At 54.3% G+C, this 13681-nt stretch overlaps 1 protein-coding gene across 4 annotated transcripts in view; it reads left to right on the forward strand.

Moving 5' to 3' along the window:
- The window catches only part of SGCE (sarcoglycan epsilon), a 141495-nt gene that overhangs the window by 51638 nt on the left and 76176 nt on the right, over positions 1–13681 (forward strand). For all 4 annotated transcript variants that reach the window (XM_073677337.1, XM_073677334.1, XM_073677336.1 and 1 more), the window contains one exon: positions 12620–12777. In XM_073677337.1, coding sequence (XP_073533438.1) covers positions 12620–12777 — 158 coding nt within the window. The remainder of the gene's footprint in view (positions 1–12619; positions 12778–13681) is intronic.

Raw genomic sequence — 13681 nt, forward strand, 5'->3', positions numbered from 1 at the left:
TTATTGGGTCAGAACGGCTGCACCCAGTAATTTAAGAGATACATCGTTGGATTCAGCTTCTCTTTACCTACATCGGGCAGCTCCCAGATGAGGTAGCAAAAACCTGCTGACTGATTCTATTTAGGACATAGTACCTTGCTGGTAAATTGCTTTGTAGGATAAGTGGCTTGCTGTAAAAAGAAGAAAAATCAGATTTCCATGCCACTCCACCGCTGTTCACAGTCTTTGTTAACATGCTTGCAGAGGTGACCAATCGACTACATCATGACTACCAGTCACTGGTGACTTTAGTGGTCACAAGCTGTCATTCAGATTTCTTTCTCTTGCATTAGATCTCTGCAACTCCTACAGATCCTCAGATCCGGCACTCTTTCTACAGGAACCTAGAGTTGTCCCTATTCACTTGAGCGAGGGTTTAGTACGCCCTTGTGCAGGGAAAACAAGGGGGATGCAGTTCTACATCAGTACTGCAGCTTCTCTATCCTCAGGATCAGTTGGGGTCACAGAAGTAACACCACTGTAGCACCCTGAGGATTCGGCTGCTACAGGGGTATTGCACCTCAACCCAGAGGTGTGATATTCCACTCCCGGGTAAGGATGGAGAGTGGAACTGAGCTCGGTAGGCTGCATGCACTACACACATCCCATTTCCGAGGAACAGGCCGACGGTACTCCCACTTAGAAATGTGCAGGTACGACCGAGTCTGTTCCTGGCTGGAGTGGGAGGGGGGTGGTACATCCCATGTAGTGTAGGGGCAGATAGGGGGAGCAGCCTGGGTAAAGATAGGAGCTCATTGGGTGCTGGTCACCTGAGCTCACACATAGAGGGTGTATATAAGGTGGGCACCAACTAAGATCAGGGTCAGACGCAGAGAGTCAGATGCAGAGAGGATCAGCTGCAGAAAACAAGTTAGGAGAGGAGAGAAGAAAGACCAAGACCCAGAGTGAGAGAGGAGAAAAGAGAAAGACCCAGAGCACAGAAGAGAAGGGACCCAAGAACCCAAATCAGAGCACCGGGTGAGGAGTCAGCATCAGGGTACCGGAACCCAAGCTGGTGGGGGTAAAAACAATCCCCAGCCAGAGACCGGAGACCGTGGGCAGTGTCTGTCACGGTCACCCACCACATTCACCCCGAAGGCACACCACATGAAGGGTCAGGGAACCCAGGGCCAAGGGTGTCCCAACAGAAGGCCCGAGGGAGCTGGACCTAGGTGGATCACTGGTGGGGACGGCTGAAGAAAGGACAGAGGGAGAGCTCAGGGCCACGCTCCGGACTTGTTTGGGGGTTGGCTGGATCCAGGACCTGGTGGACGCAGCACGGCTCGGGTGGTCACTAGCAGCTGGAGTGACCAGTACAACATCTGCAGTAAGTAAACACCCTTAACTGCACAACCCGACTCTGTCTTCACTGCCGTCTGCACTACACCACCACAACCCCCATCCTCTGCGCCTGTCCCCTCTGAGGCTATACCCCTCCCGTTGGGGGTTATCCCACCAAGCTGCGCACCCACCATCAGCCTCAGCGGACCCTGCTGCAGCGGCGGCCACAGTGACCGCATCACAACGGGTGGCGTAGTCGACACAAAAGAACTTTAGTAACATCTGTAGAACTGCCACATCACACTGAGCTTGACGCCCTGGGCACGGGACCGGGTCACAGCCGCTCGGAGACTACAACCCCCCCCCCATCTGATCCGGTGCCGGGTATTCCCCTCAAAAAGGAATATGTCCCAGGGGGCGCGTCAACTTTGGCGTAGTCGGCAGGATTACGTGCCCGCAACACCCGGGTACTGCGTGCCTGAAGAAAAGTGCAAGTTTACCTCAGAAAGAAGTCTCCCGCCGGTTCCGGAGGGTCCACGCCATCGGACTCCATCACCAGTCGTTTCCCGCCGATTGTCCGCCATTTCCAACTTGTTCCCGCCATCTGCAGAGTTTCCCGCCACTGGGCGACGCTTCCCGCCAAAACCGCAGATTTCCCGCCTTGGAAGAGCAGCGGACGCCATTATGGGCGTGCCAAAGGAGGGCAAGAGGCCACCTCCCATCGTGGGCCAGGACAGAAAATGGCGCCAAAAGTGGAAACCGCCCCCACCAACAGAGACTGTGATGTTGGAGGTGTCTGTCAGCGTGAAAGAACTCCCCCTGGAGCTGACAGTCACCGAGTTGCCCCGGGACCGCCCTCGAAGTGGGAGGAGACGAAAGAGAAGAGAAAAGATGGGTGTCGCTTGGAGGAGTCTGGAGCGAGCGGACCCGGAGGCAAGAGGTCTAACGAGGAGTAGCGGAGGAGCTCACCCGGAGATGGAGAGAAAGCAGAACAGCACCGGCCCGCTGGCCAGGAGTCTGCTAGAGACCGAGGAAGGAGGGCAGAGCAGCACCGGCCCGCTGGCCAGGAGCCTGCCGGAAGCAGAGCAGAGCAGCACCGACCCGATGGTCAGGAGCCTGCTAGAGTCCACAACCCCGCTAGGTCTAGCGGAGATCTTAGCGCAGCTCCCCCGAGACCGGGAGTGTGCACAAACTGCCTTGGAGGGCCTCGCAAGGAGGATGGCCCGGGTGCAGCGCGAGATACTGGCGGAGTGGAGCCGGGAGATGACCCAGCAAGCTGAGACCAGTCAACGGAGCACGCTACCCTGGAAGAGGAAGCAGACCGCCTCTGAGGATGGCGCGGGAGGACCCAAGGCCGGAGACGGCGCCGAGGAGGGAGCCGAACGCATGGAGGCAGGTAAAGGGGACGCCTATACCCCAAGCCGTGACACCGCTTACCTGCCCCAGCTCCCCGTCGCAGAGCCCGAAAGTCCCCCTGCTGTGCCCGTAGCCGCCATGTCACCGCTATGGACTAGGCCCCGACCGGAAGCCGCCGCAGCGACCCCTGTGACGTCACGCGCCTTGACCCGGAGCGTGACAAAGCAGGAAATACCACCAGCCTGGTCGCAAGGCCTAGTACCCCCGGGCGCCGCATCACCAACAGCGCCCCCTACCTCCGCGGAACCTCCGGCCTGGCCGCAAGGCCAGGTAGCCCAGGGCGCCGCCGTCCTAACGGTGCCCTTCACCTTCCAGGTGCCCCAGGCCTGGCCGCAAGGCCTGGGCAACCCGGGGGCCACCACCACCGCGCCCGCGCCCGCAATACCAAGGGTGCCACACCTGGGGGAGGACTTGTTCAGCCAGCTCACATGGCCGGACGGGCGGCCCTTCATCTGGCCCGAAGGATACCATGAGCTGGAACGGCAGCAGAGACTAAGACCCCTGGATGAACCCCTGATTCCGGCTCCGAAGCCCGTGGCACGGATCTCGCCCCCGCTAGCGGAAGCACAGTTTGAGTGGGACCCCACCGGAGAAGATTTAATGGGGTTCACTCAGGAAACTCGGGCAGTCGCCGCTGAGCGTACTGAGTGTTGTCGTCAGCAGCTAGCAGAGTTTACGAGAGAACGGGAGGAGAGGCGGGTCAGAGAACAACAGGCCCAAATCCGGAGCGCGGAGCAGAAGAGCCGGACTAGGAGGAACCCCCGTGCAGCGCACTGTCCCCGCACCATCGGGACGGTGATAAAGTTCAACCCGCAGCATGGGTGGGGCTTTATTCGGGACCGTAACAACCGCGGTGACGTTTTTGTGACCCGCAGAGACGTCGAGTCCCACCTGCCGGAAGGTCATAAAGGCCGTGACCTCTACGTCGGAGACGAGGTCACTTTCACCCGGCACAAGTGTGCCAAAGGACCTTACGCCCTCCACGTACACCGCCTGACGGAGGAGGAGTTGCGGTGCGAGGAGGAGGAGCAAGAGGACCCGGACGGGTCTGAAACTAGAGCCAAAGGTAACAATAAAGAAAAAGCAGGAGGGAGCCGTCGTTAAGGACGGGGGTAGAGACTGTATATAGTTGCCCGTCGGGGCACAGTGAATTGAAACTGAAACTGAAACTGTTGCTGTTGCTAAAATAGTCCCCGTTGGGACCAGTGAACTGTTTACCCGTTAACCCCTTCACCCTACAGGCTGAGGACTGTGAGCAGCCATTCCCTTCCCTCTACCTGGCCGAGGACTGAGAGCGGCCAACTTCCCCTGTAAATAGTTGCACGTCCTAAAGCGCCCCCTACCGGTTTTATAGAAAACCAGATTTTCTAAGAGACTGTCGCACTTTTCCCGGACACACGGTGCACAGTGTCCGGAGGAGGAACCTGAAACAAGAAACGACTACGAGAATGTTTATATGAAAAGTTTTATATGATGTTTTATATGTTTATGTTTATGAAAAAAAAATGTATGTTTGGTGTTTTTGTCTTTACAGCCCGAGGACGTGCTGTGGTTTACCAGGGGGGAATGTAGCACCCTGAGGATTCGGCTGCTACAGGGGTATTGCACCTCAACCCAGAGGTGTGATATTCCACTCCCGGGTAAGGATGGAGAGTGGAACTGAGCTCGGTAGGCTGCATGCACTACACACATCCCATTTCCGAGGAACAGGCCGACGGTACTCCCACTTAGAAATGTGCAGGTACGACCGAGTCTGTTCCTGGCTGGAGTGGGAGGGGGGTGGTACATCCCATGTAGTGTAGGGGCAGATAGGGGGAGCAGCCTGGGTAAAGATAGGAGCTCATTGGGTGCTGGTCACCTGAGCTCACACATAGAGGGTGTATATAAGGTGGGCACCAACTAAGATCAGGGTCAGACGCAGAGAGTCAGATGCAGAGAGGATCAGCTGCAGAAAACAAGTTAGGAGAGGAGAGAAGAAAGACCAAGACCCAGAGTGAGAGAGGAGAAAAGAGAAAGACCCAGAGCACAGAAGAGAAGGGACCCAAGAACCCAAATCAGAGCACCGGGTGAGGAGTCAGCATCAGGGTACCGGAACCCAAGCTGGTGGGGGTAAAAACAATCCCCAGCCAGAGACCGGAGACCGTGGGCAGTGTCTGTCACGGTCACCCACCACATTCACCCCGAAGGCACACCACATGAAGGGTCAGGGAACCCAGGGCCAAGGGTGTCCCAACAGAAGGCCCGAGGGAGCTGGACCTAGGTGGATCACTGGTGGGGACGGCTGAAGAAAGGACAGAGGGAGAGCTCAGGGCCACGCTCCGGACTTGTTTGGGGGTTGGCTGGATCCAGGACCTGGTGGACGCAGCACGGCTCGGGTGGTCACTAGCAGCTGGAGTGACCAGTACAACATCTGCAGTAAGTAAACACCCTTAACTGCACAACCCGACTCTGTCTTCACTGCCGTCTGCACTACACCACCACAACCCCCATCCTCTGCGCCTGTCCCCTCTGAGGCTATACCCCTCCCGTTGGGGGTTATCCCACCAAGCTGCGCACCCACCATCAGCCTCAGCGGACCCTGCTGCAGCGGCGGCCACAGTGACCGCATCACAACGGGTGGCGTAGTCGACACAAAAGAACTTTAGTAACATCTGTAGAACTGCCACATCACACTGAGCTTGACGCCCTGGGCACGGGACCGGGTCACAGCCGCTCGGAGACTACAACCCCCCCCCATCTGATCCGGTGCCGGGTATTCCCCTCAAAAAGGAATATGTCCCAGGGGGCGCGTCACCACCACTGATCATAAAGACATGATATGACCTATTAATAAGCCATCACTTGGTAATACATCCTTAGGGCTTCAATGGAAGCCAAAATATATTCTGAAGTCCTTCTGCTGTGTCCAGCTCCTTGGGGGCAGGGTCTTATGCAGTGACCACACACTCGAGCAGCTGAACACAATCCTTTATTTAAATACAGAGATTTGAAAGCCGGTATGGGTTTGATTGTTACAGGGGTTGTCTGGTACTTTTATACTGATAGGATAGGCCATCATTATTAGATCAGTGGGGGTGTGATACCTGGCACCTCTGTCAATCAACTATTCCTGGTGCCGCTGATGGCCAGATGTGCTTAGATGCGGAGCAGAACAGCACATCTCTGTCAACTTTAAAGTGGCTACAGTCAGGTACTGCACATCCGACCCTATTCTTTTACAATAACAGAAGTTGTTGAACTTTTACAAATCCCTCTGGAATGGGTGTGGCAGTTGCATGTCAATAAGGGCTGCATATTATATCATGCCTAGTTAAATAACTTTCTGAAAGTGAAAACACTGATTGTATACTGCGGTCATATTCTGTATCTATGTGTAAATATGTAGCACCCTGAGGATTCGGCCGCTACAGGGGTATTGCACCTCAACCCAGAGGTGTGATATTCCACTCCCGGGTAAGGATGGAGTGTGGAGCTGAGCTCAGAAGGCTGCATGCACTACACACATCCCATTTCCGGAGGGCAGACCAACGGTACTCCCACTTAGAAATGTGCAGGTACGACCGAGTCTGTCCTTGGCTGGAGTGGGAGGGGGGTGGAATATCCCAGTAGTGTAGGGGCAGATAGGGGGAGCAGTCTGGGTAGTGCTAGGAGCTCATTGGGTGCTGGTCACCTGAGCTCACACATAGAGGGAGTATAAAAGGTGGGAACCATCTTAGATCAGGGTCAGTCAGTCAGTGAGACATCAGTCTTTTGCAGAGCAGTGGAGGAAAGCAGAGGAGCAGAGCAGCCCCAAGGCCAAGAGTGAGAGAGGAGTTTGAAAGACCCAGAGGGGGAGAAAGAAGGAACTCTGAGAGCCCAAACTAAATCTAAGGGTGAAGAGTTGGCAACAGGGTACCGGATCCCAAGCTGGCAGAGGCTACAGCACACCTTAGCCAGGAACCGGAGGCCGTGGGCAGAATCTGCCACGGCCACCCACTATATCCACCCGGAAGGCAGACCACGCATAGGGTCAGGGAACCCAGAGGCAAGGGTTCGCCAACAAGAGGCCCGAGGGAGCCGGACATAGGTGGATCCCTGGTGGGGAAGGCCAGAGACGAGGACAGGACAGAAAGGGAGCTCAGAACCACGCTCCAGATCTACTTGGGGGTTGGCCGAGTCCAGGACCTGGTGGACGCAGCACGGCTCGGGTGGTCACTTAAGGCCGGAGTGACCGGTACAAGAACAGCAGTAAGTAAAGAACCCTGGACTGCACAACCCGACTCTGACTCTCATTACCATCTTCCCTGCACTTCCATAACCAGCATCCTCTGCACCTGACCCCCTGAGGCTATACCCCTCCCGTTGGGGGTTATACTACCTAAGCTGCACCAACACCATCAGCCTCAGCGGACCCTGCTGCAGCGGCGGCCGTAGTGACCGCAATTCAACGGGTGGCGTAGTCGACATAAAGAACTTTAGTAACATCAGTAAGGACTGCCACACACTGAGCTTGACACCCTGGGCACGGACCGGGTCACAGCCACTCGGAGACTACAACCCCCATCTGATCCGGCTCCGGGTATCCCTAACAGCACTGGCCCAGGGGGCGCGTCAACTTTGGCGTAGTCGGCAGGATACCGTGCCCGCAACAACCGGGTACTGCGTGCCTGAAGAAAAGTTCATCGTTACCTTAAAAAGAAGTCTCCCGCCGGTTCCGGAGGGTCCCCGCCATCGGGCCCCATCACAGGTCGTTTCCCGCCGGTTGTCCGCCATTTGCAGCTTTTTCCCGCCATCCATGGAGTTTCCCGCCACTGGGAGACGATTCCCGCCATTTCCAAAGATTTCCCGCCTTGGAAGAGCGGACGCCATTATGGGCGTGCCAGAGGGTGGCAAGGGGCCACCTCCCATCGTGGGCCAGGTCGAAGAATGGCGCCAAAAGCGGAAACCGCGCCCACCAACAGAGACTGTGATACTGGAAGTGTCCATCAGCGTAAGAGAACTGCCCCTGGAACTGAAGTTGCCCCGGGACCACCCTCGATGTGGGCGGAGACAGAAGAAGAGAACAAAGATGGGTGCAGCCTGGAGCAGTCTGGAGAGAGCGCACCCGGAGACAAGACGTCTGGAAGAGAGTCCAGAGAAAGCACACCCGGAGATGGAGGGAGAGCCAGGCAGCACCGACCCAGTGGTCAGGAGCCTGATGCGGGCCGCCACTCCAGGCAGCACCGACCCAGTGGTCAGGAGCCTGTTGCCGGTCGCCACTCCAGAAGGCCTGCTGGAGACAACGGGAGGAGAGCAGAGCAGCACCGACCCGTTGGTCAGGAGCCTGCTAGAAGCAACGACCCCACTAGGCTTAGTGGAGGTCTTGGCACAGCTCCCTGGAGATCGGGAGTGTGCACAGACTGCGCTGGAGGGCCTCGCACGGAGGATGGCCCGGGTGCAGCGAGAGACGTTAGCAGAATGGAGCCGTGAGATGGCCCAGCAGACAAGAACCCGTCAGTGGAGCACGCCACCCGAGACGAGGAGACAGACCGCCTCTGAGGATGGCGCAGGAGGACTGAAGGCCGGAGACGGCGCCGAGAAGGGAGCCGAACGAATGGAGGCAGGTAAAGGGGACGTCACTACCCCGAGCCGGGAAACCGCGTGCCTGCCCCAGCTCCCCGTCGCAGAGCCCGAAGTACCCCCTGCCGTGCCCGTCGCTGCAACGTCACCGCCGCAGACTAGGCCTCAAACGGAAGCCGCGACCCCTGTGACGTCACACGCCTCGACCCCGAGCGTGGCCAAGCAGGAAGTACCATCGGCCTGGTCGCAAGGCCTAGTACCCCCGGGCGACGCAATGCCAACAGCGCCCCCTACCTCCGCGGAGCCCCCGGCCTGGTCGCAGGGCCAAGTAACCACGGGCGCCGCCGTTCTTACGGTGCCCTTTACTTTCAAGGTGCCCCAGGCCTGGTCGCAAGGCCTGGTTAACCCGGGCACCGCTACCACCACGGCGCCCATAACACCTAAAGTACCGCACCTGGGTGAGGACCTATTCGCCCAGCATACGTGCCCGGATGGGCAGCCCTTCATATGGCCACCGGAGTTTCACCATCCCCGACTCCGGAAAGAGAGACCCCTAGACGAACCCCTGATTCCGGTTCCAAAGCCCATAAAGAGGACCTCGCCCCCGCTAGAAGAGACCCAGTTTGAGTGGGATCCCACCGGAGAAGACCTCATGGGGTTCACTCAGGAGACTCGGGCAGCCGCAGCGGAGCGTGCAGAGTGCTGCCGCCAGCAGCTCGAGGTCTTTGAGAGGGAGCGGAGAGAGAGGCGGGTCCGGGAACAACAAGCCCAAATAAGGAGCGCGGAGCAGAAGAGCCGGACCAGGAGAAACCCCCGTGCAGCGCATGGTCCCCGTACCATCGGGACTGTGATAAAATTTAATCTGCAGCATGGGTGGGGTTTCATCAGGGATCACCGCACCCCAGGCGACGTCTTCGTGACCAGGAGAGACGTTGAGTCCCACCTACCGGAGGGACACAGAGGTCGTGACCTGTATTTAGGGGACGAGGTCACCTTCACCCGGCACAAGTGTGCCAAAGGACCCTACGCCCTCCATGTGCATCGCCTGACGGAGGAGGAGCTGCGGTGTGAGGAGGAGCAAGAGGACCCGGACGGGTCTGAAACTGAAACTGTCCACAAAGAAAGAGCAGGAGGACGCCGTCGTTGAGTACGGTAGTGAAGAGACTGTATAAAGTTACCCGTTAGGGTATATGCCATGCTGCTAATTTAAATATGGTCCCCGTTGGGACAAGTGTGAACTGTTCCAGTGTGTCCCTATTCCCACTGACCGAGGACTGAGAGCGGTCATCCCTTTCCTAATACCTGGCCGAGGACTGAGAGCGGCCATATTCCTTTGTATATAGTTGCGCTTCCTAAAGCGCCCCCTACCGGTTTTATAGGAAACCGTGTTTCTTCAAGAGACTGTCGCACTTTACCCGGTCACAAGTTGCACCGTGACCGGAGGTACCAGAGACAAGAATGTTTTTATGAAAAGTTTATATGAAAAGTTTATGCTGCTGATAATGTTTATATGTTTTATATGTTTATGAAAAAAAATTGTATGTTTTGGATGTTGTTTATATCTTACAGCCCGAGGACGTGCTGTGATTTACCAGGGGGGAATGTAGCACCCTGAGGATTCGGCTGCTACAGGGGTATTGCACCTCAACCCAGAGGTGTGATATTCCACTCCCGGGTAAGGATGGAGTGTGGAGCTGAGCTCAGAAGGCTGCATGCACTACACACATCCCATTTCCGCAGGGCAGACCAACGGTACTCCCACTTAGAAATGTGCAGGTACGACCGAGTCTGTCCTTGGCTGGAGTGGGAGGGGGTGGAATATCCCAGTAGTGTAGGGGCAGATAGGGGGAGCAGTCTGGGTAGTGCTAGGAGCTCATTGGGTGCTGGTCACCTGAGCTCACACATAGAGGGAGTATAAAAGGTGGGAACCATCTTAGATCAGGGTCAGTCAGTCAGTGAGACATCAGTCTTTTGCAGAGCAGTGGAGGAAAGCAGAGGAGCAGAGCAGCCCCAAGGCCAAGAGTGAGAGAGGAGTTTGAAAGACCCAGAGGGGGAGAAAGAAGGAACTCCCTGAGAGCCCAAACTAAATCTAAGGGTGAAGAGTTGGCAACAGGGTACCGGATCCCAAGCTGGCAGAGGCTACAGCACACCTTAGCCAGGAACCGGAGGCCGTGGGCAGAATCTGCCACGGCCACCCACTATATCCACCCGGAAGGCAGACCACGCATAGGGTCAGGGAACCCAGAGGCAAGGGTTCACCAACAAGAGGCCCGAGGGAGCCGGACATAGGTGGATCCCTGGTGGGGAAGGCCAGAGACGAGGACAGGACAGAAAGGGAGCTCAGAACCACGCTCCAGATCTACTTGGGGGTTGGCCGAGTCCAGGACCTGGTGGACGCAGCACGGCTCGGGTGGTCACTTAAGGCCGGAGTGACCGGTACAAGAACAGCAGTAAGTAAAGAACCCTGGACTGCACAACCCGACTCTGACTCTCATTACCATCTTCCCTGCACTTCCATAACCACCATCCTCTGCACCTGACCCCCTGAGGCTATACCCCTCCCGTTGGGGGTTATACTACCTAAGCTGCACCAACACCATCAGCCTCAGCGGACCCTGCTGCAGCGGCGGCCGTAGTGACCGCAATTCAACGGGTGGCGTAGTCGACATAAAGAACTTTAGTAACATCAGTAAGGACTGCCACACACTGAGCTTGACACCCTGGGCACGGACCGGGTCACAGCCACTCGGAGACTACAACCCCCATCTGATCCGGCTCCGGGTATCCCTAACAGCACTGGCCCAGGGGGCGCGTCAAATACACTGCTCAACATTGAAATTTCAACACCAATAAGTAACGTTTTTACTTGTGGAGAGTGACATGCCAAGCCTGGCATGTCAGAGTGAGGAGACTTATACACCATGCATGATCCTCTGGGAAATTAAGTATGCAAATTGTCTTTTCAGAGAGGAATAGGATATAATGGGTGTTTCAAGTATGACAGACAGTCGCTCTGGATCCGGCTGTAGAAGGTCACTGCGCTTGGCATTGCAGACGCCTTCTTGATCCTCTAATCCATGTAGCGTAGTGATATCCTTCTTCCTTTAGGACCTAGCAGCGAACTCCACCTTCTGCTGCTGATTGACACACCCTTGCTTGGTAGTTAAAAACTCAATGTCTCCTGAGAGTCGCCGGTGATAGTTCTATGTTACTCTGTCCATGCCTGGAGTACTAGTAGTCGGCTAGATTCTTCTTGGACGTCCCTTGGAGGACAGTTGACGTTATCTCACTGGTGTCTTCTCAAGCTAAGTGTATCCCCTTTGCTTGTTTACCTTGTTGTCTTTAGTTTTAGTGGGGCCTTACTAGTGTTCGCCCCGTCCCCTCCCTGCCTAGGGCCAAGCTCTAGGGACATTCAGGGATTAGGTTTCCTGCTCGGCGATAGGCACGGAACTTATTTAGGGACGATAGGGTAGACAGGGTGATATTAGATCTGCCTAGGGGTCTCCATTCTCCCTTTCCCTAGTTGTTGTGCTCCCTTCCCCCTCTTACCGTCATTTTACACTTGTTCCTTCCCTCACCTTGCGTGACAGAGGACTAGAACTCTAGATCACTGCTTCCAATAAGTGGTGCTAGAGTTCTAGTCCTCTTCCTCTCTGAAGAGACAATATGCATTTTCAACACCAAGAAGGAAAATTTATGGACTTTTGGAAATCAGAGGATGCGTAGATGTGTTACTGATCTGCAAAGGATGAAAAAAAGGAAACTAAATCTTCAAAACATCTGGAATATAAGCAACAAGCAGAAATCCCTGCACTTACAGCTTCAGCTGCTGTCACTGAGGTTATAAATGGTCATCCGAGGAAGGTTCTGCAGCATTGAGTGCACATGGGCAAATCATCAAGATCCTCTGCTGGCAGCTCCTGTGTAATGACTCCATGGGAGACAAGTCCGGAGACGCTGCAGCCAAGAGAGCAGGTTTAGGCCACACAGGCTGCTCACAGTAGCACCAACAACATGCGGTCTAGAGCACTTTGGAGAAATAGCTGTACCACTGGTACGACAGAGGGATATATTCATTTTTTTATTGAAGTTTATTCTCAGTTTTATTCATTTTTGTACTGGTTGTTTGTATTATTTTTGTTATTTTAGAACTGATTTTATCCACATATATCTAAATGACATCTATTGTAAGACATCTTGAAAATCAGCAGTGACTTTGAAAGGTAAATAAAGTTATGGCTCTTGGAATGCAAAAAAAACAACCAATAACCATAGGGCCAAAATGTTCTAAATTATTTAAAATTCCACTTAAAATAATCTCTTTCCTTTTTTGTGTCCTATCTAGGTGAACTAAGCAATGATCCAATCACATTTAATACAAATTTAATGGGTTATCCAGATCGGCCGGGTTGGCTGCGGTATATTCAGAGGACGCCTTACAGCGATGGGGTGCTGTATGGATCTCCGACATTTGAAAGTGTGGGAAAACCAACGATTATAGAGGTAAAGTGTCAGTATTTACTATAACAATGCAAAAAGTATACAAACCAACCCTGTTTATGGTTAGATAATTTTTTTTTTACAATGTGACTGCCTTCGGGAAACATTCCTTTTGGAAGCCATTCACATTCCTGCCAGAAAAGAAAGGCCAGAGATCAGCGGCTGGGCCTTAGCAGTGCTAAGAGAGACGCCACAAGGGATTGGTAGGGGAGCATAGTTTATTTTTTAATTTTTAGATCACTCCGGACCTGTTTATTAAAAAAGGGGCGCATAGCCGCTCCTCTCTCCCTCTTTGGAAGCGAACATTCTTCCAGTCTTGCAACAGTCACTTCTTTCCACGCTACTCTCCCTCCGACTTTCTCTCACAGGGGCTGTTTGTCTTGCCTGCTCTCTTTACAGGCAGGCCGGTTATCCTCGGCCAAGGACAGCACGCAGGGGGTTACACGTTTATACTACAGTTAGGCACCCCCTTGTTCCTCTGGGGTAGCACCCCAGTTGACAAGTGCAGCATGTATAATCACAGTAGCTTGGTTTCTCCAGCCTGCTATTGTTCCCTCTGCAAGTGACCCTGAGTGGCAGGAAACCCGTAGAGTCAACTTCAGAGGGGGAAAAAAAAATCATTGTTTTATATAAAATTCCCTTCTACAACTGTAACTGAACACATGAAATAGAGATGGTAAATATATTTAATGTTTATGTAGATCTTAACTACTTTTTATGCAAATGGAGAATTCCTTTAAAATGTTGTCCCTACTGCTGTTTGTGAAATGAGGTTGATATTTTGCAGGCTGGCGTGTTATTATGTCTATAAGTGCTGAGCTGTTACTAGGAATTATGTCTTATAATATCATATTATTCTTCTTTCCGCTCTGCCAGTTCTGGTTTTGACATTGTCTTAGTGCTTAGT

Source organism: Phyllobates terribilis, unplaced genomic scaffold (assembly GCF_046119375.1).
Source record: "Phyllobates terribilis strain yellow unplaced genomic scaffold, ASM4611937v1 Scaffold_4__5_contigs__length_816908805, whole genome shotgun sequence".
Taxonomy (NCBI): Eukaryota; Metazoa; Chordata; class Amphibia; order Anura; family Dendrobatidae; genus Phyllobates; species Phyllobates terribilis.